The sequence below is a fragment of the Hyperoodon ampullatus genome, assembly GCF_949752795.1.
Source record: "Hyperoodon ampullatus genome assembly, chromosome: 1".
NCBI classification, from domain to species: Eukaryota; Metazoa; Chordata; class Mammalia; order Artiodactyla; family Ziphiidae; genus Hyperoodon; species Hyperoodon ampullatus.
The window spans coordinates 126,446,803-126,472,308 of NC_136914.1; the positions used below are offsets into that span (position 1 = coordinate 126,446,803).

At 51.0% G+C, this 25,506-nt stretch overlaps 1 protein-coding gene across 1 annotated transcript in view; it reads left to right on the forward strand.

Annotated features, from left to right (window-relative positions):
• Window positions 1-24,757, forward strand: part of GRK4 (G protein-coupled receptor kinase 4) — a gene marked incomplete at both ends in the record, with an annotated part of 71,660 nt that extends 46,903 nt beyond the window's left edge. Inside the window, 7 exons of the mRNA XM_079711317.1 lie at window positions 5,365-5,402; window positions 15,850-15,939; window positions 16,817-17,025; window positions 21,003-21,140; window positions 22,693-22,830; window positions 23,290-23,418; window positions 24,632-24,757. Of these exons, the coding sequence (XP_079567443.1) occupies window positions 5,365-5,402; window positions 15,850-15,939; window positions 16,817-17,025; window positions 21,003-21,140; window positions 22,693-22,830; window positions 23,290-23,418; window positions 24,632-24,757 (868 nt within the window). The remainder of the gene's footprint in view (window positions 1-5,364; window positions 5,403-15,849; window positions 15,940-16,816; window positions 17,026-21,002; window positions 21,141-22,692; window positions 22,831-23,289; window positions 23,419-24,631) is intronic.
• Window positions 24,758-25,506: the final 749 nt, after the last annotated feature.

Genomic DNA, 25,506 nt, shown 5'->3' on the forward strand with positions numbered 1-25,506 from the left:
ATGGAACTCAACCAAGGTCTCTCTAACAACAAAAAAAAGACGTCTCGGGGCCTCCCTGGTGGCGCAGTGGTTGGGAGTCCGCCTGCCGATGCAGGGGATACGGGTTCGTGCCCCGGTCTGGGAGGATCCCATATGCCGCGGAGCGGCTGGGCCCGTGAGCCATGGCCGCTGAGCCTGCGCGTCTGGAGCCTGTGCTCCGCAACGGGAGAGGCCACAACAGTGGGAGGCCCGCATACCGCAAAAAAAAAAAAAAAAAAAAAAAAAAAAAAGACGTCTCATTGGGGGTGTGGGCAGTGGCTGGCAGTGTGTTTGTCTCTAGCCAGTGGCTGGCAGTGTGTTTATTAGAGATAGCCCTCTTTCAAGTGGATGCCTCGGCAATCAAAGCTCAAGTCGGGCACTTGCCTTCCAAAAAGAGAAAAACCAGTTTACAGGGCTCATACTACATCCACAAACTGGAAGTAGTTGTGGAATCCAGGAGAATCATTTATGGTTTAATGAAATTTTGGAAGATAATCTCCTTGTCCTAAAAGTGACTCTAGTGCAATGGTCTCTCCAGCATTCAGACCAGGTGTTTTTCTGGCACTGGACCTGACCACCACAGCATCTTTCAGGAGTTCTGGGTGCATTTGGATACTTTGCGCTGCTCACGGGAGTTGGGACTGAGCTGACAGGTGGCTTTCTGAAGGATCAGAAATGGCCTCTTTGTGTTCTGAGAGCGACATTACGTGGCCAGGTGGGTACGTGTGACTCAGAGCGATTAGGTTGGCTTCTGGGAAGAGTGCGGGGTTTGTTAAGATTTGTAATTATTTAAAACCGAAGCTCCACCTCCTGCTTTCTTAGAGGAGGAAGGACGCAGCCGTTGCTTTGGGAGGAGGTGTGTTCAGCCTAGGGTCCCTGGAGACGCACCTGGGGCTGGGTGCTCACACGCAGTGACGCAGCAGCGTCCGTGTCTGCCAGCAGGAGGGGTGACTCAGGCAGGGTGATTCCTGCAGAGTCAGAGCTCATCATGGCAAACACATTGAACTCTGGCTTTGTTTCCGTGTATCACTGTGCTTAGAGAAAACCACTCCCCTGATATGACTAGCCAAATATGCTGCTGGCTTTGGTCAAAATCGATACCAATTACATTCACTAGTAGAACACGTAACAGTTTCAGCGCACTTTGACGTGCACCGTCATCCCATCTTCCCAGCAGTCTTGTGAGGAAGGCGTCACATCCATGGACCTTCCTGGTGAGTGATGGCTACCCGGTGAGCTCCTGTGTTCTGCCCTCTTTTCCGTAGCAGGAGGGGCAAGTGGAACCTCTTCTTCGTTGGATTGTTACATTTCTGAAGCGACTTGACTCTGACTCATCCTGTATTAAACAAGATTTGAATCATGACACTTCCACTCGTCTGGAATGCTGTAGTTGGAAATGATCAAGAGAAAATGCCATTAGAAATGACACTAAGGGAGGGGGCCATCTAGCTGTGCATTGGATGAATTGGGGATTGGAAAGCAGGTGAATCTTCCCCACTCTAAGGAGAAGGCAGCTCGTGTGCAGGCGAACAACGGGGGAGAGGGGAACAGTTCAGACCTGTAATTGTTTTCAGCTCTGAACTGGGGCATGCAGGCCTTTAGACACTACAGGTTATTGCTGTCACAGTAGATTTATCAGTAGCTGAAAGGTTCATTTATTCATTCCAGAAATATGTATTGAGTCCCAGGTTTATATGCTCCTGAGCTGTGTGCTTGAAGCACGTCCTGGGGACACATCAGATTTTGAGGTCCTTGTCCTCAGGAAGCTTATAAGCTGAAGGGCTGTGTGTGGGTGAACACATAAGTGGAGGTATAATTACCATTTATGAAAAGTGCTTCAAAGGATGATCTCTCTTGTTTTCTACCCTTTTTGAAACATGGATGTTTATAGTAAGAATGGCAGATTTTAATGTTTATAGGGACTGTTAATCTGTATATGACCCACATTCTTCCAGATTGGACATTTCTGCCTCTTGGTGATTGGCTCTCTAAAAGCAATAGTAGCTAAGAAGCCTGTTTCCTGGTGGCTCTCTTAGGTCAGTCAGCCTTCTGGACAGGGCCACTGACTGACCAGGACCTCAGAGTCTTGCCCTGAGGCAAGTGGGCCATCTCTGTCTTATCCAGACTCAGGTGTGAGCAGGTTGTCATCCTGTGACGTGCCTGGGCACCAACTCAAGATGGCTGTTTTCTCATCACACTCCCACCAGGAACATTGCTCCAGATGCCTTTGGATTGGAGCAGAGCCAATTTTTCAACATTGTGGTTGAACTATTTAGGCCGCACTAAAGTGCTAGTGAGGCCAGAGCTCTAGACACCTTCCCTGTGGCCGTGCTGTTCTCTCCACCTTATTGCCAGCAGGTCCTCCGCACATCTGCTCACGTCTCCCTCCAGGGAGGGGCTGGGTGACTGAGGCCATCGTGGGAGACAGAGCGTGCCAGGGAGGGCAGGCCCGCCCGTGAGCCGTGGACCAGGCTGCGGCTCCAGCCTCAGTCTCCAGAAATCGTCTTCAACTTTGCCATTTCCTGATAACTCATGACCCAGTAGCAGGTCGGGAAATGGGATCCAGATGGGAAAGTACTCTTTTAACAAGAAGAGGAAGGGCACGAAGCCAGCAACCCGAGTTTCCAGGGAAGCGATACATGCAGGTAAAGGTGACTTTTCAACGGCCTGAGAGCACACCAGTTACACACCAGGCAGCAGGACAGCACCAGGGTTGGGGGATGGTGTAAAGAAGTCAGAAGACAACCTTATTTCCTTTCATCCTCAGCTTTGGTCAGACCCTCGCGTATGTGCTGAACTTTGTTTGTCTTCCTGGCTTAAGGTTATGATGAGAGCATCACTTTTCAATACAAAAGAAGCTGAAAAGTTCATCTGGTAAAACCCTTTCACTCGATGGCTGAGGAAACCAAGCCCCGGGGGTGAGTCACCTCAGCGTGGTGAGGCATCCTCCCGCTGAGCGCCCTGGGCCCAAACTCAGAGAGGTGTGAACAGAACTGTGAGGCTGATGAAAAGCCTGCGGAAGTGGATTTTGAGGGAAGGTTCAGGAAAGGACAGATACCCAGTGTGTGGCGTGGGGCAGGGTGGGAGCACGGCGGCTTTGGGATTGGTCCCAGCTTGCCGTCTGGCATCCTGGTGACCCGCTGACTTAGCTACAGCCCAAGAGTGTCTGAACGTACTCCAGAGATGCTGGGACAGTCACAGGAGTCGGTGCGTGTCAAATGCTTAAGCACATATCTTGGCATCCAGAGAGCATTCAGGAGGAGTTAGCTGACACCATTACTGCTACCACCGCGATTATTCTGTGCAGTACATACAGCACACCTCCTTTCAGAGCAGGTGACTGGCGCTTACCTGACAGCTGAGAGGGGCACTGGGCGGGGAGTTGTTTAGGTCAGGCTTCTCACGTTTCAACGAGCCAGCCCTGGGACCAGGAGAGGATGTGGCTCGGCAGGCAGTCAGTAGGTCTCGGGCGGGCCCTCGATTTGCTTCCAGCCACCTCCCGAGTGGTGCTGGCCCTCGCTCAGAGCATCGGGGCTTTAGGAGGTCTCGAGAGACATTTGAAGTAAGGTGGGTGGGCAGCTGTCCTGTTGATGTGGAGTGTGGCTGTGAATGTTCTATACAAGGAGGCTTACTTTGTTTTCAACTGCATTTACTTGGATTTTTAAAAAAATATTTATTTATCTATTTATTTATTTTTGGCTGTGTTGGGTCTTCGTTTCTGTGTGAGGGCTTTCTCTAGTTGCGGCGAGCGGGGACCACTCTTCATCGCGGTGCGCGGGCCTCTCGCTGTCGCGGCCTCTCTTGTTGCGGAGCACAGGCTCCAGATGTGCAGGCTCAGCAGTTGTGGCTCACGGACCTAGTTGCTCCGCGGCATGTGGGATCTTCCCAGACCAGGGCTTGAACACCGTGTCCCCTGCATTGGCAGGCAGACTCTCAACCACTGCGCCACCAGAGAAGCCCAGGAATTTTTAAATACAGAAAAGAATGAAAGAAAAAACAAGAGTGTGCACATGGCTGGGCAGTGCAAGCAGAAGGCACCCGTTCCCGCCCCTCTGCTCCCCAGGGAGACCAGTGACCGTGGCAGGGGCATCTTTCCAGAGAATGTTTCTATGCAGCGACCCGTGCCCACATTCTTGATTCTCTGAGCTTCTGGGCAGGATAACTTCTCGTGTCTCTTCTGGGCTGTGGTTTCTGACCCCGGGAGGTGTTATAGTAACTGCAGCCCCTGGGCGGGTGGGCTGGGAGCGCCCCCTTGAGACCAGCCTCCTCTGAGCTGCCACTCTCTTCTGCTGGCTCTGTCCCCTCTGTAGGTTCCAGTGACGCAGCCACAGATGGAGGGGTGATGCTCAGGAAGATGGATTCTTGTGACAGAGCCACACTTGAAATCAGATTTAAATATAAATCTTTGAAAACTAAGTTTTTTCTCTCTAAGGGAAAAGACAAGTAGTTTGAGATATCACACTTAAGATATTTTAGTCTTGGGCTTCCCTGGTGGCGCAGTGGTTGAGAGTCCACCTGCCAATGCAGGGGACGCAGGTTCGTGCCCGGGTCCGGGAGGGTCCCACGTGCCGCAGAGCGGCTGGGCCCGTGAGCCATGGCCGCTGAGCCTGTGCGTCCGGAGCCTGTGCTCCGCAACGGGAGAGGCCACAACAGTGAGAAGCCCACATACCGCAAAAAAAAAAAAAAAAAAAGATATTTTAGTCTTTGGTGAGACACACTTATTTGAAGTTTGTGGCATTGCTCTGCCTTCGCATGAACTGTGATCAACAGTCACTACTGTTGGTTATGTGCTTGCTGCCACGAGGCCTGGTCTTGCCCAAACCCTGCACAGCCCGGGGAAGTGGGCGGGTGCTGAGCACTGTGTCTTGCAGGTGAGGACACAGGCTTGGAGAGGTTGAGGCCACAGAGCTGATAAGTGGCAGAGCCAGGATCTGAATCCATGCCTGTCTGACGCCCCCCAGACGGAATTCTTCTAGTGTGGGGAATTTTCAGTTGTTGACATTTTAAACAGTATATTAATGATGAGGGAAATGGAGCCGCTTTCCTTAGGGGCTGACCCCTCACCACTGGGCTGCGCGTTTCACGGCCGGAACGTCTTCCGTTAAGTCTGCAGAACGGTGCGCTTTGTGCACGTTGCCTGTAGCATCCTCCTCCTTCATGTGGCCGCTGGAGCCTTATGACGACACCAAGGGCTCATCACTGGACCCACAGAGGGGGTTCTGTTACCTGCCTTTCTTGCCGTGGCTCAGAACACAGAGGTGTCTGTGGGCCTTTCCGCTGGTGCCAACGGATCCCAGCGTCAAATTCCGAACAACTGACTTTCTGTTGTTGTTTCTTCCCTTGCAGAGACTTAAAGCCTGAGAACGTTCTCCTTGATGATCATGGTGAGTGAGCGAGCCTTTCCCGTCAGCAGCACAGGCTTTGTTAACAGGGACTCGGGGACAGAAAGTTAGTGTGCAATTAGCCAGCTAGTGCAGAGGGGGAGCAGCAACAGGAGACGCCCTGCGGTGTGCGCTCTTTTAACGACAGAATGGAGGGACGTCCCTGGCAGTCCAGTGGTTAGGACTCCACGTTTCCACCGCAGGGGGCTTGGGTTCGATTTCTGGTTGGGGAACTAAGATCCCACAAGCCGTGCGGTGTGGCCAAAAAAAAAATAGAATGAAGATGTCATCATTATTCCCCTGTATCTAGGCAAGAAGTAGAGATGGTTCTAATTTTCAGTTAAACTCAAAGGAAGAACATTTTCCCCTCTCTTATTTCTTGCTGTTCGCCCACCTCTTGCTCTATTCTCAGTGGTGTGTCCATGCCCTCCTAAACCCTGGCTACTCTCGGGGGCCGCCTTCCCCACAGAGCATGGGTCGGGGCTGGGGGCCCTGTGATGGTGGACAGGGAGCGGCCCTCGGGGGCAGCCTGAGGATGGACGGCCCGCTGGCAGGTGCACTGCGGCCAGGTGTTGACCAGCGGCCCGGGGTGGCGTCGGGAGGTAGATTTCTTCAGGGGATTGTTGTGCTTGTCTCAGGACCCTCACAATCCAGTGGAGCATGAACCCAGGCCGGCGTGGCTCCTGCAGAGGAGGAGAGGGGCGGCGGTATTGAGGGCAAAGAATCCTGAAGGCGGCCTGGGGCGTGTTCAGTGCAAAGACTCCTCTGCTTCTTCTGCCACGTGCTTCCCGCGTGCTGCCTGACACGTGTGCACAGAGCAGCCACCTGTGCGGAGGGAATGGAGTCTCACTTCGTGGGAGATGATGCTGAGATTTGGAAGAGTGTTGCCCAAGGGCGTGTTCACAGCTTTGGGCTCGGAGCCCGTGGTTCATTCCTCGTGCTGTGCTGTGAACCAGAGCGGGGATTCATGCCCCATGTGGGGATGAGGAGTGTCTCCACGATATGTTGTTAACTGGGAAAGAGTGAGGTGAGAGCAGCGGGGAGTGTGCTTCCTCTCATGTAAAAAGGGGAAAATGATCTGGGATATTTGTATTTGCTTGTATATACATAAAGACACACAAAAAAGAGTCATTAGAAACTATGAAGAGGGATGTCCCTGGTGGCACAGTGCTTAGGAATCCACCTGCCCATGCAGGGGACACGGGTTCAAGCCCTGGTCCGGGAAGATCCCACATGCCACGGAGCAACTAAGCCCGTGTGCCACAACTACTGAGCCTGCGCTCTAGAGCCCGTGAGCCACAACTACTGAGCCCGCGTGCCACAACTACTAAAGCCCGTGTGCCTAGAGCCCGTGCTCCGTAACAAGAGAAGCCACCGCAATGAGAAGCCCGCGCACCTCAACAAAGAGTAGCCCCCGCTCACCACAACTAGAGAAAGACCACGCGCAGCAACGAAGACCCAACGCAGCCAAAAATAAATACATAAAAAATAAATAAATTTATAAAAAATAAAAAGAAACTATTAAGAGTTAAAATAGCATAGGGGGAGCAGACTTTCCAGTCATACTGACACCTTTATATATGTTTTTAGTATACAATTCAATTTCTGCAAAAAAACAAAAAACAAAAAAACCCAAAACACCCACAACATGCTGGTATTTTGATTGGAACTGTGTTGAATCTATAGCAAACTTGTGCAGAATTGACATCTTAATATTGGATCATCCAATTTAGGAACATAGTCTACAGTTCTATATATTTGGGGCTCCTTCAGTTTCTCTCACTATTACTTTGTAGTAGTGTTCATTGTAGTACCATGTGAACATATCACTTATTAAAAATCTTTTTTTTTTTAAGTGGACTCGAGGGAACTCCGTGCATATATTTGCAGATCTTTCTCTGCATGGCTCCCTCCTCTCCAGAACGTTTTCCCACAAACTTGAGCTGACCTTTCTCTCCCAGGTTCTAACTTCCATCTTCTCAGCTTAGCAAGGCCGTCTGCTCTGCTTGGGTCCCCCGTACTGTGCTGAGACCTAAGGGTTGCTCCCGGCTAGGGTGCCAAGAAGGTTGTAGGGCCCAGCCTGCTGTTTCTCTTCTCTCAGGACTCACGGTCCGCAGCTGCCCTGGACTCAATGTGTTTAGTGCTTTTGTGTTATGTTTAAGAAATCTTGGCCTGAACCTCAAAATGTTCTATGTTTTATTCTAAAAACATTACTGTTGGGCTTCCCTGGTGGCGCAGTGGTTGAGAATCCGCCTGCCAATGCAGGGGACCCGTGTTTGAGCCCTGGTCGGGGAAGACTCTACATGCCACGGAGTAGCTAAGCCCATGCACCATGACGACTGAGCCTGTGCTCTAGAGCCCGTGAGCCACAACTGCTGAGCCTGCGTGCCACAACTGCTGAAGCCCGCACGCCTAGAGCCCGTGCTCCGCAGCAAGAGAAGCCACCGCAATGCCACAATGAAGAGTAGCCCCTGCTCTCCATGACTAGAGAAAACCTGCGTGCAGCAACGAAGACCCAACACAGCCAAAAATAAATAAAATAAATAAATTAAAAATAAATAAACAAATAAAAATATTACTGTTTTATCTTTCCCATTTACTTCTGTAGTCCCTCTGGAACTGATTTTTTTGCATGATATGAAGCAAAGGTTGACACATTTTTTTCAAATATATAACCAGTTGACTAACACCATTCGTTGCAAAGATCATCTATTCCCCTTTTCTTTGGAGTGTCACATTTTACATAAATCTAGTGTCTCTATATGTGTGGATCTTTCTCTGGACTCTATAGTTTCCTTGGTCATTTTATTCATCCTTGAACCAACACCATAGCCCTTAACGACTGAAGCTTTCTAGTGAGTCTTGATTTCTGTTAAAGTCCTCCAGCATCATTATTGTTCTCCAAGATTGCCTTAGCTATTCTTAGACTCCTTCATTTCCAGATGAATTTTTATAATTGGTCAATTTCTAGAGGGAAAAGCAACAACGTATTGGGATTTTGATTGAAATTGTATTGAATTATAGAATAATTTTCAGAGAACTAATTAATATTGAATCTTTGAATTTATGAACATAACATACAGTTCTACACATTTGGGTCTCTTAAGTTCTCTCAATATCACTTTGTAGTTTCATTGTAAAGTTCTTACACATTTTTGTTATTTGATGTTTTTTAATGGTATTGCTCTTAAAACTTCATTTTCTATTTACCTGTTGCTGGTATTTCAAAATACAGTTTCCCCTAGGATTTACATTTTACATTAGTGTGTGATACATTGTTACAACTGATGAACCGATATTGGTACAGTATTATTAACTAAAGTCCATAGCACGTATGAGGGTTCATTCTGTGTTTTACACATTCTGTGGGTCTTGACAAATGTGAAATGATATATGTTCATTATTGTATCCTATGGAGTAGTTTCACTGCCCTAAAAATTCTCTGTGCTCCACCTGTTCATCCCTCCCCCACCCCCAACCCTGGCAACCACTGATATTGTCACTCTCTCCATAGGTGTGCCTTTTCCAGATGTCGTAGATTTGGAATCACACAGTCTGTAGCCTTTTCATATTGGCTTCTGTCACTTAATAACATGCATTTAAGGTTCCTCCACGTCTTTTCACACCTCGTTAGCTCATTTCTTTTTAGCTCCGAGTAATATTTCTCTGTCTGTATGGACCACGGTTTATGTCACCTACTAAAGGATATCTTGGTGGTTTCCAAGTTTCAGTAACTGTGAGTACAGCTGCTATAAATATTTGTGTAAAGTTTATGTGGACATAAGTTTTCAGCTCTTTTGAGTAAATACCAAGGGGTGGGATTGCTGAATCATATGATAAGAGTATGTTTAGTTTTGTGAGAAACCACCAACTGTCTTCCAATGTGGCTGCACCATTCGGCGTTCCCACCAGCAGTGATGAGGGTTCGCCAGTACGTGGCGCTGTCCGTGTTGTGGATTCTGGCTGTTCTGACAGGTGTGGAGTGGGATCTTGTTTAATTTGCGTTTCCCTGATGACATGATGTGGAGCCTCTTTTCATATGCTTACTTGCCAGATGTTTATCTTGTTTGGTGATGTATCTGTTCAGGTCTTCTGTTCATTTTTAATTGGGTTGTTTGTTTTCTTATTGTTGAGTTTTAAGAGTTCTGTGTTTATTTTTGATACCAGTCCTTTCCTTTAACAAATATAAATGTTTTTAAGTTTAATGAGGTCCATCTTAACAATTTTTTCTTCCATGGTTTGTGCTTTTGGCTACAATTGCAATTGACTTTATATCCAGTGACCATGTTAAATCCACTGAATTCTAAAAGTTTGTAGACTCTTAGGATTTTCTGCAGACACCATCATGCCATCTGCACTTGGCCACTTTATGTCTGCCTTTCCAATTCTTCAGCCTTTTGTTTCTGTTTCTTGCCTCGTGACACCGGATGGGACCTTCAATACAATGTTGGATAGAAGTTGTAATAGCGGGAATTCTTTCCTTATTTCTGATCTCAGGGGTAGCCTTTCAGTGTATCACCATGAAGTGTGAAATCCGCTGTAGTATTTTCATAGAAATTCTCTTTCAGATTTAAGAATTTTCCTTTTAAAAAAAAAAAGAATGGTAGCTGAATTTTGTCAGTGCTTTTTCTACCAAAATGACTGTATGTTGTACTTTTTTCCTTTTAATATAGTTAATCCACCAGTTAATTTTCCAGTGTTAAACTAATCGTTCATTCCTGAAATAAATCCAGCTTGGGCACAGCATGCTCCTCTTCCCTGGATTGCTGGATTCTGAGGAGGCCCCTCACCTCCAGCACGGTCTCTCTGGCGCACTCCGCCCGAGCGTCAGAATCTGAGCTGGTGTCTCTGTCCCTACAACAGTCTCCAGGGGTTCAGAAGTCTCGATTCTCGGCATCCAGCTGCTCCCAGCCTCGGTAGGTGTCCAGGTGGGAGCGGCTGGAGAGCCTCTGTGTGTCCCCCATCCCCAGTCGGCAGCCTCTGGCTTGACCAGGCTTTGCAAATGCTTCTGAGGGAAACACCTGCTGCCCCAGCAGGGCGCCTTTGTGTGGGTCTCCTGCTCAGACGTTTTGGTCCATCCAGGCTGGTCATGTGGCTCCTAGTTGTGGCCAGTAGCAGCGCAGGCCTGCCGTGGCTTTCTCCATCCTGCCCTGAGGCAGGCGCTCAGAATCATGTCTGTGGCAATTACTGTGTTACTTGTTCTTTATACACCAGGGACCTGGTCCCGTTCCAGTTAAGCATAGAAAGGAATGACAAAGCTTTGTTTTGCTTTTCTTGATTTCAGGAGACTTTTAATCATTTCTTGGTGTTTTCCTACTCTTTTAATTTTTAAAAATGTAATCCTAGCTGTACTTTAGTTTCTCTGACTTGAAAAATGCAATTGATTTTAGGATGTTTACTATCTTAGAATTAAAATTCCGAAGAACTGGGCTTCCCTGGTGGCGCAATGGTTGAGAGTCCGCCTGCCGATGCAGGGGACATGGGTTCGTGCCCCGGTCCAGGAAGATCCCATGTGCCGCGGAGCGGCTGGGCCTGTGAGCCATGGCCGCTGGGCCTGCGCGTTCGGAGCCTGTGCTCGGCAAAGGGAGAGGCCACAACAGTGAGAGGCCCGTGTACCACAAGAAAAGAAAAAAATTCCGAAGAACTAATTTGCACCAGTAAGTCATAGAACATAAGAGTAACAGGATTGTCTGTAAGTACCTCTTCACTTCCCTTATAGACAGCTTGTTAGGTTTTCTGTTTTCGTCTGTAAAGTAGAACTTGACATTTGGATTGAATTTAGATTTTTTTTAAAAAGCTATTTATCATCTATTCTATGTTGTGAGGTCCATTTACCATTTGTCCATCCTAAATATGGAAGCAGTCTTTTTTGCAAACTTATAAATTAAGGGGGATTTGGTTTATGAAATTAATCTGGTGGTTGAGATAACAGAAAACTTTGTGATGCTTATATTTTCTATAGAGGCCTTCCTATTTTTATGAAATAGATATATCCCTAAAGACTGGGATAAATAGTGAGTTTTTGCAAAAACCAGGAGCATTTTATTATTGACAGTGGTTTTAAAGGGAATCCTATGCATCATATTCTTCTATCTATAAAAATATTTATCAAAGATACAGATACTGTTTTTAATATAAATACAATACTATTTTTAAAAATAAATTTATTTATTTATTTATGGCTGCGTTGGGTCTTCGTTGCTGCACTCAGGCTTTCTCTAGTTGCGGTGAGCAGGGGCTACTCTTTGTTGCAGTGCGCGGGCTTCTCATTGCAGTGGCTTCTCTTGTTGTGGAGCATGGACTCGAGGTACGCCAGCTTCAGTAGTTGTGGCATGCGGGCTCAGTAGTTGTGGCTCACAAGCTCTACAGTGCAGGCTCAGTAGTTGCGGCGCACGGGCTTAGTTGCTTCACAGCATGCCGGATCTTCCTGGACCAGGGCTCAAACCCGTGTCCCCTGCAATGGCAGGCAGATTCTTAACCACTGCACCACCAGGGAAGTCCCTACAATACTATTATTAAATCCAAAAATATTTAATGATTCCTTAATATCACCTAATATCCCATTGGCTTTATCTTCCTTAATTATTTCATAAGTGTTTTTATAGTTGTGTATTTAATGTCCAGTGAAGTCTACATTAGATTTGGTTGATATCTTGTTGGGTCTTTTGTAATTTCATAGGTTCCTCCTCCCTGCTGCTTTTTGTCATTTATTTGTGAAACCAAGTGTTATGGGTTGAATTGTGTCCTTCCAAAATTCATGTGGTGAAGCCCTAACCCCCAGTCCTTCAGAATGTGACTGTATTTGGAGATAAGATCTTTTAAGATATAATTTAGGTTAAATTAGGTCTTTGCGGGGGGCTCTAATCCAATATGACTGGTGTCCTTATAAGAACAGGAGACTGGGACAGAGACACACGGGGTGGGGAGACAGATGTGAAGACGCGGGGAAAGGGGACAAAGGCCAAGCCTTCCAACACTTTGATCTCGGACTTCCAGCCTCCAAGACTGTGAAGAAATAAATTTCTGTTGTCTAAGCCACCTGGTCTGTGGTACTTTTTATGGCAGCCCTGGCAGACGTCCACAGACGTTTGTGCTATAGAATTTCCCATACTCTGGATTTAGTACCTTCCCTATCCCCGTTTTTCCTGTAAGCCAATAGTTAGATCTGGAGGCCAGACTAGGTCCAGGTTTGATCGTTGGTGAGCAAACTTGGTGTGTCCTTCCTGTTACATGACATCAGGAGGCGTGTGATGGCCGAGTGTCTCTCTTTGCTGTCAGCCTGACCCATCCATTCTCCAGTTCCCACCAGCCTTTCACTCAGTGGATACCTCATTCCAGTGGACTCACCGCACGATAAAATGATGACAGTCTTACGCTGTCATTCCTTTTGCTCTTATTTGTTGGGATTCATCTGTAAAAAAGAACTTTGCCTCATCAACATTTGTTTACCTGGGGCTTCCCTGGTGGCGCAATGGTTAAGAATCCGCCTGCCAATGCAGGGGACACGGGTTCGAGCCCTGGTCCAGGAAGATCCCACATGCCGCGGAGCAACTAAGCCTGTGCGCCACAACTACTGAGCCCATGTGCCACAACTACTGAACCCCATGCGCCTAGAGCCCGTGCTCCACAACAAGAGAAGCCACCACAGTGAGAAGCCCGCACACCATAACGAAGACCCAACTCAGCCAAAACAAAAATAGTTGTTTACCTGTTTGTTCAGGAAAAGCAGGGGAAACACTTGAATACTTCCCTTTATTTTCATTTCTCAGAATAATATGTTAGTTCTCTGTCATTCTCCAGGATGACAAACGAGGTTTTTATTTTTTCTGTTTTGGTATCATTATGAATGTGTGGACTAAACACTTAGGTACGTTACGGGCCTTTGGAGTCATTATTCCTTTTGATGTTGAGACTGTCCCATCTTTGGCCAGCGGGTGTCCAGTAGTCTTTGCTAACTTCCTTGTCTTCTGCTGTAAGGAGATGTTCCAGGATTGTCTTGCCCACGTGCTGACCCAGACCTGGGATCCACCATTTCTCCAGAGGGCCCCGGTCCTCTGTGTGGAAAGCCGCATCGTGAGACCACTGTGTGGGCGCTGAGGTTGCTCATTGCTGCCCTGTTGGTCATTCTTCCTAGACCTGTTCAGTGGACAGAGGAAAAAAAATGTGCTGTTCCTTTTTAAAGAAAACATTCATCCTGGATTCATATTGATATTTCCAGATCTCATCAACTTCTTCATTTCACTTTTGTATTTTTTTTATCCTAACGCTGAAAACATTAGTTCCTAATGACAGTAACAGAATTACACTATTTTTCTCCACTTTTTTTTTTTAAGCAGAGATCACTCTACAGCACTAAGTGCCAGCAGAAGAGCAGGCTTGATGTGCCCAGTCCCCACTGATAGGTGGGGGGCTGTCCCTAGGCTCCTGCTGGTTTGGTCAGTGCTGCAGGGCGCGGCCTGTGTCGAGGCATTCTCCGTTTCTTGTTTCTTCGGGTGTTTCCTCGGGAATCTATCGCAAGGAATAGTGGGAGCGCGAGGCAAGGGCTGCACTCACGCACGGTGTTGCCAGACATCCCGGATTGCTCTCGAGGGTGGCGTGCCTGTGTGGGCCCCACCAGCAGACTGTGTTCTCAGACTTGGAGTTTTCGCCAGTTTGTCAGTAGTTTTACTTTTTATTTCTCAATTTAAAAAACACACTTTAATTAAAAAAAATAAGACCAGGAATACTTAAAATTTCACAACATGCCAGTCCTCTGCTTAGACATGAAATACGTGAAAGGTGCATTATGGAGAGAATCTTTGTGTTTGAAAGGAGGATCCTGAGACACAGTAATAAATGGCAGAGCTGGGGCTCAGCCCCAGGCTGTGTGGCTCTGGGTGTGCTCTTAAGCCCTCTACCCTCCTTCCTTCCCAGGCGGGCGGGCATGCGGGCAAGGCCACCAAGCTGGCCAAGCCAAAGGTTAGTCTTCCTGTTGGGGGGCACAACGGAGACTGTTTAAACTCTTCCAGTGCCTTGGAGGGCATGTTGCATATTTTTAGTGTTCTGCAAATATTTATTGGTTGATTCATTCAGTTCTTCCATAAATTTTTTAAAATTAATTTTTATTGGAATATAGTTGATTTACAATGTTGGTTTTGCTGTACAGCAAGGTGAATCAGCTATATGTATACATTTATACCCTCTTTTTTAGATTTCCTTCCCATTTGGTCACCAAAGAGCATTGAATAGAGTTCCCTGTGCTATACAGTAGGTTCTCATTAATTATCTACTTTATTCCATGAATATTTGTCACACACCTACAAGACACCAGGTACAGTGTTAGGAGCTGGGGATATGGTGGTGAGTGGGCTGAACAGGGCACCTGCCTCCAGGGCTGGTTCCTCTTTCTAGACACTCAAAAGAATGTTCTCTATGATTTATTATTTTCACAAGGGAATTAATAACTATTTTAATCTTCCTATGTAAAAGCATTAACACATAACATAGGTTTTTAAACGAAGTTCCTTCATTTTATTTATTATTTCCTTGACCCTATTACCATTTGTTCTTTAGAGAAAAACTCCATATTATTTGTCTCTTGTTGTCCCTGTGTATAAGCCTCTTGGTATTCTGACAGGGAGTGTTTATTTGCTGTTTCATAGTATCCATTATAGTTTTTTTTTTTAATTAATTAATTAATTAATTTTTGGCTGTGTTGGGTCTTCGTTGCTGCGCATGGGCTTTCTCTAGTTGCAGTGAGGGGGGGCTACTCTTCGTTGCGGTGCACGGGCTTCTCATTGCGGTGGCTTCAGTAGTTGTGCACAGGCTCTAGGCACACGGACTTCAGTAGTTGTGGCACGTGGGCTCAGTAGTCGTGGCTCGTGGCCTCTAGAGCTCAGGCTCAGTAGTTGTGGCACACGGGCTTAGTTGCTCCGTGGCATGTGGGATCTTCCCGGACCAGGGCTCAAACCTGCGTCCACTGCATTGGCAGGTGGATTCTTAACCCCTGCATCACCAGGGAAGTCCTCCATTATAGTTTTATTTATGTGTCTGGTAGTTACATGGAAATAAAATAACAAACGTAATGCTCCTATCTTATCCTGTGGTTTTCTATGGATGAAGGGCTTCCTGATCAACATCCAGGCCTAAATCTAATTTCCTGCAGGTAGTGGAACTGAACGCACGACAGGATTTTACTAAATGTGGAAAAGTTAAATGTAATTTTATTTTTTGTATTTCTTATTTTTATTTATTTATTTATGATTGAACCCATGCCCTTGGCAGTGAGAGCGTGGAGTCCTAACCACTGGACTGCCAGGGAATTCCCTAAATGTAATTTTATATCTAAATGTTTCCAAGTATGAATTGCTATAATTTCCATCCATGTTTTTTAGATTTTTTTTCCCATTCTTTATTGGTAAAGTGTCAGCTCGCCCCCTGTGATTTGTCTCATGTATTTGGCCACACGCAGGACACATCCGGATTTCAGATCTTGGTTTAGCCATGGAGATCCCGGAAGGGGAGACCATCCAAGGAAGAGTCGGAACGCTTGGCTACATGGGTACGTAATGGACCACCCCGGGGTGCTCGCACCCCTGCCCTCAGGACACAGAGAACTGAACATGGGAAGGGACCTGGGGTCAGCCCTGGCCCGCTGCTGGGGAGCGTACCTGGCCCCCCGGCCTGCCCTCCTCTCTGCTGACGGGCCAGAGTAGGGACAGGGCAGCGGGCCTCCCCGCTGTGCTCACGGGCCCCGCACACCCCTCACAAGGTTGTCGGAGTTATTCGCGCAGCTCCAGAGCAGTGACCCAGCCTGACACAGGGGGGCCTCTGACATGAGGGACCCTGAGGGCCTCTGCTGAGTCCTGTACTTACCCACCCCCCATTCCACTGTGGCTGCTGTCACCTGCTGCTGGGGTCTTGCTCTGAGGGAAAAGGGGTGCCCGGGGGCCTGGCTCTGCCTGTTTGGAGGCGGGGTTTCCCCACGGTAGTTACTCCACGAGTAGTAGGAATGGTTTGTAATAACAGCTTTACTGAGATGCAGTTCATATGCCATAAAATCCACCAACCCGAAGCGTGTAGTTCAGTGGATTTCGGTATGTTCACAGAGATGTGCAACTATCACCACTGTCTGATTTCAGAACTTTTTCATCACCTCAAAGAAGAAGGCCCGCACCCGTCAGCAATCACTCCCCACTCCTCACCTCCCACCCCCAGCCCTGCAGCCGCTAATCTACTTCCTGTCTCCGTGGACTTGTCTGTTCTGTTTCACGCAGGTGGACTCATGCACTGTTTGGCCTTTTGTGTCTGCCTTCTTTGGCTTAACATGTTTGCGAGGGTCATCCATGTGGTAACAGACGTTAAATTTACAATGTGTTGTTTGGAATTAAGTAAGAGAACATTTAATTTAATTTAAATTTCCTGTGTTTGTTATGTAGCTCCCGAAGTTCTCAATCTTGAAAGGTATACATTTAGTCCTGATTGGTGGGGACTTGGCTGTCTGATATACGAAATGATTCAGGGACAGTCTCCGTTCAGAAAGTTCCAAGAGAAGGTCAATAGGGCGGAGGTGGAGCGGAGAGTGAAAGAGGAGGCAGAGCGGTACTCCGAGAAGTTCTCCGAGGACGCCAAGTCCATCTGCAGCCTGGTGGGTCGCGCTCGGGGAGGGCGGGAGTGGGGCTAGGCTTCCGACCGACCGCCGTTCAGACCCAGCCCTCGCTCCGTAGGGCTCAGGAGGGGCCACCTGATGCTCCGCGGTGCCAGGGACAGGGCCTTCCTCGCAGGGGGTTCTGATCACGCAGAGCAGAGTTCGTTGTTTGCTTTCCCCAAAGGTTCTGCTGAGAGGGAAGGGTGGTGTCGGGTCATTGTTTAGAGCACAGCTGGCCAACTTCACATGACGCTAAACATGAAACAGAATCTTCGGGGTGCTTTGCAGCGGTGAGGTTTTTCTCTCTGCCCACGTTCCTCAGAACTCCCTTTAACTGGTCGCCAGGGACTGTGGTCCTATAGACACCCTGCCCTGATGGCCTGCCATGCGCCTGGCACTGTCAGTCCCCATGCCGTCCTGGCAGTAAGGGGATGAGAGAAGCTCTCCTTGTCACTTAACTTCTCTTAAGCCAATACTCAGGATTTTCTGAGCACATTTTAAAATTCATTTGCATCCAGCGAGAATGTATTGAGCATCCCCCATGGGACCTTCCCCAGCAAGTGAGTAAAACAGGCAGTAATCCCAGCCCTTCTGCCCCCAAGCCCGGCGCTCTCACCCACTCAGGGGAGGCGGCCTGGAAGACGGGGATCTTCGTCAGGGAGGTGGGAGGGGCTGCCGCCGGGTGGGGTGGCGAGGAGGGGCCGCACCGGGGCAGGAGGCCGGGGGCCGATGCGCTGGGACTCCCGGGAAGAGACCCACGGGACAGAAGGAGGGGGGCCGGCCAGGGCTTTGTGGAGATTCAGGTGGGAGTCTGAGCCCTGGGTGGTGGCAGAGCGAGTAAGAAGCCGTCGGACTCCGGGTGGGCGGCAAGGCCGCGCCCGCAGGATTTGTGAGCCGTGCACGGAGCGGGGAGGGGCTGCAGCAAAGTCCTGGCGCGGAGGCGGGGGACTCGGTGCGGGCCGGGCCGCTTGTCCCCTCCTCCTGTGGCGCGCGAGGGTGGGAGGGAGCCGCTGGAGGTGTGCGGAGAAGGGAGGGTGCTTCCGGCGCGCCAGGGGCCGCGTGGGCGTCCAGGGAGGTCGGTGGCTGGTGGTGCGCGGAGCCCCTGCCGCGAGCGCTCGGCAGGCAGGACGCGCGAAGCTCGCAGCAGGCGGGGAGTCGGGCTTGCTTAAGTGGGTCTAAGAAGCAGGGGAGAGGCCGTGGGGCTGGGTGGGTGCAGAGGGGCGGTTGGAGGAGCAACCGTGGGTGTGAGCGGGTCACAGAGGAGAGTGCGGACACGGGGCAGGTGGAGGCTGGCTCCTTGCTGGAGTTAGACACACGGGGGCGCGCGCCGCGGGGGGAGGGCTGCCGGAGGTGGGGGCAGTGGGAGGGTGGGGGACGGAGGACCAGGCCAAAGGACAGCGGCCACAGAGCGCGGGGCGTGGTCCCCCAGTGGGTGCTGGGGTCAGCCGGTGTGTCTTGCGGGAGTTGACACTGGCTGGGGACGAAGTACCTCGGGGTCCCTCTCCTTTTGTGTCCACGTGTGAAGGGACGTGTGCTGGTGGCCTTTCTCGGGCTGCTCACCCTGCTTGGAGCTCCTCCGTAACCGCCTCCTGGCCACCCTGTTGTTGCTGTTCAGTTGGTAAATGTTGACCCAGTGTCTGCTCACACGCTACAGTCCAATGGGGCTGCAGGAGCATACAGATGTGAGAAGTGGGGCCGGCCCCTCAGGAGCGCACAGTTGAATGGCAGGCCTAAAATAACACGAAAGAAACTAGGGTCAAAAGCAGAACTTGACGGGTACGTAAACAAGATAGAAGCGAAGGCTTCAGGGTTTTCAGGATGAAGGGGTGCTGTTCGTGGGAAAGATGGTGGTGTCTGCGTGAAGCCCAGCCTTGTGACTCAGGGCCCGGGGTGGAGGCCCAGCCTCCCACCACCACGCGCTCACCCCTCCGGGTCTCGGGTTTCTCATCTAGAAGATGCAGACGGTGGATAACTTCTACCTTATAGAATTGCCAGCGGGATAAAATGAAAGAGTGCGCGTGAAGTGTTTAGTCCCACATGAATCCTCGGTAACTGCTGAGCGGAGCAACAGCTAGTTCTTAGAGAGTCTGTGAAATTCCAACAGACAGGGCCTGGAGGAGAGGCCACCTCAGGTGCAAGGTCGATGTAAACAGGGCACAGAGAGGGGAGCGTGGGCACCTGTGGGGTCTGGGATGTGGCCCAGCACTGACCGCACGCGAAGGGGACTCCCGCCTCTGTAGGTCTCTGGCCTCCTCTGCCCGTCCCTGCCAGGCCCCTGCCGTGACACCTGGCGTCGGGTACCGCTGGGTCATTTTCAGAGCTCTCTGTTTTCTCATTTCAACCCCACAGTGGCTTTCTAGGATATTCTTAGAGCCGCATGGTGGAAAAATTAAAAGTTGATTTCCATGGTGTCCCGTAGTCAGTGGCAGCAGGCAGCACGGGCACAAGGTGCTTTCCGCTGCCCAGCGCTGCCCGGTCAGGCCCCTGGACCGCGTGAGTTGGCAGCAGGCTTGACAGAGGCATGGAGTCCCTGCGGTGCTGTCATTGCATCTGGCCTGACACAGTGTTCGTGTCTGGTCTTAATTAAGGAAGCCTGTCTTACTGAGCCCCGCCCTGGCTCTGTGCTGGAGTTCCCACGGCAGCTGCCTGCAGAAGCTTCCAGCACTGAGCCAACTACGCAGGTGTATTCCCATCGGTGGTGTCTGGTAGGAGTCAGCCTGGCCAAGAGACCAGACAGCCTCGGTGTGTGTGCGGCACGGCCAAGCGGGCAGGGCCTGGCCCAGGGGCTGCAGGTGTGTGCCGGGGCGTCGCACACAAGCCGGGAGCCACACGTGGGTGCTGACTGGGAGTCGAGGCCACGGGTCAGCCAGCGTTCCTGTGAGGCACCAGGTGGTGTCACTAGGGCTTTGCAGGTCTCTCTCGCATTGTTCAGCTCACCATTGCAGTGCAAACAGCCACAGACCCCTGAGCTAACGGCCAGCTCTGCTCCCACAAAGCCCTATTTACAGAAGCAGGCACGGGTGCGGTACAACCCTGGGCTGCAGCTTCCCAGCCCCTGGCCTAGGCTAGGTTTTGGAGGCCCAGACCTTTCCTGTGTCGCTTTGAGCAGAGGCAGACCTCTTTGACTGCTAATTGTGGAAGAAGACCTATCTGAACTTTTGGCAATAATGGGCATACCTCATTTTTATTGTGCTTCACTAATAGTGTGTTTTTGACGATTGAAGGTTTGTGACAGCCCTGTGTTGAGCAAGTCCATTGCCACTATTTTCCTAGCAGCATTATTCTTTAATTATGTACATTTTTTTTAGACATAATGCTATTGCATACTTAACAGACTACAGTAGAGTGTAAACGTAACTTTTATATGCACTGCGAAACTAAAAAATTCGTGTGACTTGCCTTATTGCAATAATCACTTAACTATGGTGGTCTAGACTCGAACCCGCAGTATCTCCGAGGTCTGCCTGTTTAAATGTATAAGTAAGAAATACTTTTGAAAGAAACACTTTCTATTAATTTTAAGAATATACAACTATTAGAGGTAGGTTTACTAAATTTTGGCCTCATCTGAGGTCCTTAGTGATCTGTTTAATAGATTAAAATAGTTTCTAATTATCAACATAACTTGGCATGAAAGTGGTGTCTGCGAAGTTCCCAAGAGCTTCTATTTCTTGAAAAAAATTCCCCTAATTTTTACATGGGTAAACTTTTCTTAAGGATTTATTTAGCCACCTCTTTATTTATTGATAGCTCAAAGGCAAAACTTCAGTTTCAACTCCTTTTTGAAGCATTACGTTTTCTAAATCAGTAAAACCTGAAGTAACGAGGTTTGGTTGATACTTTGAAATTTGAGTGACTTTGTTTAGATGGAGGTGCTCTTTGCCACCCTGAATTCTCTGGCCATCATTATGGAGCTTTTCTGGGTTTTCTTTTTTATCCTTGGAGCTTCAATTGACTCCATTTTTACTCTTCCACAGCTACTCACCAAGGATCCCAAGCAACGCCTGGGCTGCAGGGGCGAAGGGGTGGCTGAAGTCAAGGGACACCCTGTGTTCAGGGACATTAACTTCAAGAGGCTGGAGGCCCACACGTCAGAACCCCCTTTCCGTCCTGACGTAAGTGTGTTGCCAAAGTGCAGTGGGGTGTTGGGGTGTCTGAGAAAACGGATGTTTTCCAGGTAGATTCAGGACCAGCCGTCCCGCCCCCAGTGCCCCCTGGCCCGTCTTCACAGGCCCTCCTGGCCCGCTGCCGCCCTGGCTGGTGGAGCCCACCCAGGTCACTGCCCTGATCAGAAACCTCAGCAGTACCCGCCACCCTCCCTGGGGCGCCCCGCCAGGGTCCCCACGTTTCTGCGGCCCCTTCCCCCGCCCGGAATGCGCTTCCCCACGCGGGGTCTCACAAGGTCCTGGCTGCACACTGAGGGCCCTGGAGTGGCCGCTCGAGCCTCCTGGTGAGCGCGTGGTGGGGCCCATGCGAGGCCACGTCCCCAGTGCCCAGCAGGCCCCGCGCACATCGGAGCTGGGCCGGAGCAGCCCCCTCTTTGGCCTTGAGCTGCTGCAGGCCTGTGATGGAAATGTGGAGATTCGATCGTTCTGCAGGATAGGATGGGCCTGAAACGCACGGTTAAAATAGTTTTAGTTTACAAGTCAGGATTCATTATGTTTGCGTGGAATGTGTCATGACAGCAGCTTCTCCCTCTGCGCTCGTTCTCACAGCGCCCTCCCACCTGCTCCAGGTACTAGAGTCACGGGGAGGACCAGCTCCAAGACAAGGAAAACCCAGCCAGGGCTTCTCAGAGCCTTCTTTCCACCAGGCCCTGCGTGCCGTGGGCTGCAGCCTTCCCTGAGGAGGGCGCTGGCTGGGGAGTGAGGGGCAGAGGCACTGGGGCTGTTCCGGGGATTCTTCTGCATTTAACCAGAGGGCCCGGGGGCCCGCTGCCAGCAGTGTCTGAGGGCGTCAGGCAGCCTGGCAGGGGCACAAGATGGGCTTCTGGCCTGGGCTCGGGCCTCCCCATCGTCCCATGCAGTCTCCTGAGGGCCGGCCCGCCTGGCAGCTCCCACCACCCCGCTGCTCTCAGAAGTTCTGACCAGGGGCCCAGGATCGGCACGCTCCTTCCTTGTTGTGCCCAAGCTCGGGCGCTCAGAGCACGTGTCCCCGAGCCCTGGCTTCCCTGCTCCAGAGGCGGCGGCCTGGGCTCCACACGCCCCGCCTGCTGGCCTGACTCTGCGCCTGAGGACGCCAGTACCCGGTGGGGCAGGGGGCCTGGGGTCCTGCCCAGCGCAGACGGGGGCCAAGCAGGCGGACGGGCACTTGTGCGAGAGAGGCCGAGGGCTGGAGGCTTCCTCCACCATGTCCCAGCAGGGGCACCCCGTCCGCCCTTCTCCATCTGCAGCCTCTGCTTTGGCCCGTTTCCGTGCAGAAAAGAGAAGCGGGGGCCTCGGGAGGCTTGTGGGCGAGAGAGTGGGGAGCTGGAGCAGACGGGCCGCCGGGCCTGTGGCTCTGGGGGTTCCTAGACCAAAGATTGGGCGTGCTTCATGCCGGGAGGGATGGCAAGGAAAGGAGGGTGCAGGTGTGCGTGCGGCGGCTTCCCAGGCGTCCTGAGCGCCGCTGAGGGAAACAAACGCAGCGGCTGCCGTCTCAGCCGCGCCTCTCTGTTCTCGGTGACAGCCGCAGGTGGTTTACTGCAGGGACGTCCTGGACATCGAGCAGTTCTCCACGGTGAAGGGCATCCACCTGGACAGCACCGACCACACCTTCTACAGCCAGTTCGTCACGGGCTGTGTCTCCAACCCCTGGCAGAACAAGGTACTGCCCGTTGCAGCACGGCCCGCCTAACTAGTTACAACGACCAAGAAGAACCTAATGTGTGTAGAATTAACAGTTTCCTCTTTAAGATACCTTTTTAGCTATTTTACATACACATCCATTTGTGTGTGCGTGCACGTGTGCATGTTCGGAGGTAAAATTATATGTGGCAGCTGCCCCTGGTCCCTTCACGGGGGCTGGACATTGGTGGCCCTCTCGGGTCTGCTGGGCTTTTGCCGCCCTGAGTCCTGCTCCCTGAGCGGGGCTGGCTGGACGGGAGTTCACTGCTTTGGGGGCCACGTGACCTCCCCCAAGAGGAGGTCAGGAAGCAGGGGAAGTAGGAGCTGAGGACGGGAGCCGGAGTGGCCGCCGAGTGCTGGGCTGGGGGCCGGGTGGGCGATGCTGACCGGCCGCGTGGCGCCTCCACCACTCCTCTGTCCTGCCCTTCTGTGGATGCAGATGATCGAGTCTGAATGTTTCAAGGACATCAACGAAAGGGGAAATGTGGCATTAGATCCAGAAGAGAAAACATATCAACCAGCTCCCAGACAGAAGAGAGGCTTCTTCCACAGACTCTTCACTCGAGGGGTAAGGGTGAAACACGTTCTGTTATTATTATTATCACAGTATAATGTGATGTGTTAAAAGGAATATTTCACCAAGGTAAAACTTTCTTTGTTCAGCTTTCTTTTTTCAGTGCCTGTTATATAAGATAATTTACATAGTTTGAAAGCCAGCTGTAAGGCGCAGTTTGAGCCCAGCGAGAAGAATCCTCACAGTGATGTTTGTTATTGCTATGAAAACTGTTCTGATGCAAAAAGAAGAAATGGCTTACAACACTCGAAAGGAGATCCGTCTGTCGATGACAAAGCATTTCACACTAGGCTCAGAAATCAGCATCTTGTAGAACAGCCATAAAACAGTGCACATCATTTCAATTTCTGCCTTACGTATTCTGATTCTTTTTTTTTTTTTTTTTTTTTTTTTGGCTGCATTGGGTCTTAGCTGCGGCACGCAGGCTCTTTCGTTCGGGCACACAGGCTTCTCTCTAGTTGTGGCTCAGTAGTTGCGGCACGCAGGCTCAGTTGCCCTGTGGCATATGGGATCTAGTTCCCTGACCAGAGATCACACCTGCATCCCTGCATTGGAAGGTGTCATCTTAACCCCTGGACCACCAGGAAAGTCCCCGTGTTCTGATCCTTAGAGCTGTCACATCATTCGCCACGATCACAGGGAAAGCTGATTTTCTTTTGAACATGGAAGAGTGGTTTGGAGAGACTTTCTGTGGTAGCGTTAAATTTAGGAATTTTTTCCAAGTCTCCGTGGACCAGTGGATTATCCTGCTGTGAACCCCGTCTGTTCCTGAGGGATCTATGCCGAGGTTGTCCACTAACATCCATGGTTTTTCAGTATAGACCCAGAGTGTGTGACCACGTTTCCTCTGCGAACTGGGGGCTGGGCGGGAGTTAACCCCATCCTTCTCTGGGACCAAGTGTGTCTCAGTGCGAGTCGTCTCCGGACGGTGGAATCCATACGGTCGTTCCGGAAGGAGGCGCGCACCCCAGGCTGCTGAGCTGGGTGGTGAGCACGGGATGAGGTACGCAGAGTGAGTGCAGGACGTGTGGGCGACGCTGTCTCTGCGTGAACCAAGCAGCCCGCAGGACGTGAAGCACACGGGAGGGAATTTAAGGGTTTCTCTGCCTTGAAGTCAGCACCCCCCCGCCACGTTTTCACATCCACTTAAGGCAGGTCAGCGACTTGCATCAGAAAGGTGCCTGACAGACCTTGTGCCGGTCTTGCGGGCTGCATCAACGCCAGCCCCAGCGAGAAGGAGGAGCTGCCCTCCAGACGGCGAGCGCTCGCTGCACAGCCGCCGGCGCCACGGAGCCCATGCCCTGGGCTGCATCCTGCCCGTGAACTGCAGTAGCCGTGCGGGACACACCCTGAAACGTGCCTGATGAGTCTGTCCATTTTTCTACTTTCATACCTGAATTGTCTTTTCACTAAAGCTGGATGGAGGAAAAGGCCCCTTGAGGACTCGTGACACCCAGAAAGCCCCAGCTGCGGACGCCTTGTGGCGGGGACTCCGCGTGTCCCCGCGGGGAGGAGGGGAGAGGCCTGGGTGCCGGCCCTGCGGCGTCTGCACTGAAGGCCCTGCTCCTCGCCCGAGGCTCCTCACGTGCTCCTCCCGTGGGTGGGCATCGGTTAGAAGATCTTGGCCCCTTTCCCTTCGTGTTCACCGCTCCCGTGCCTCTCACCGAGATTCCCCCCACCCGCCCTCGGGCGTCTCCGTGGCGCTCCTGTCCATCCTTTGAAGGAAGGTGTTGCCAGGACCCTGAGGTCAGAGCTTGGCTGTGGGGGGCCGCTCTCCCTACCCCTGCAGTGTTGGATGGGTTTCTGTGGCCACGGCCTGTGAGTCTCTGGGGCTGGGATCCCAGAGCCAGACGTGCTGGAGGGGCCCTGGAGTCGGGGCGAGGGGGCGCCCGATGTGCACCGGGCCTCGGCAGGGCCTTCTGGGGCCAGAGCAGCCTTTGGCAAGGTGAGAGCTGGTGGAGGGAAGAGCCGGGAAGCCTCCTGTGTCCTGCGACCCCGCTGGCTGCCCTGCCTCCGCGGCGGGCTGAGGCCGAGGTCACTGTCCCTTGGCTTGCCAGGGAGCCCTTGCCACCTGCCGTGTGG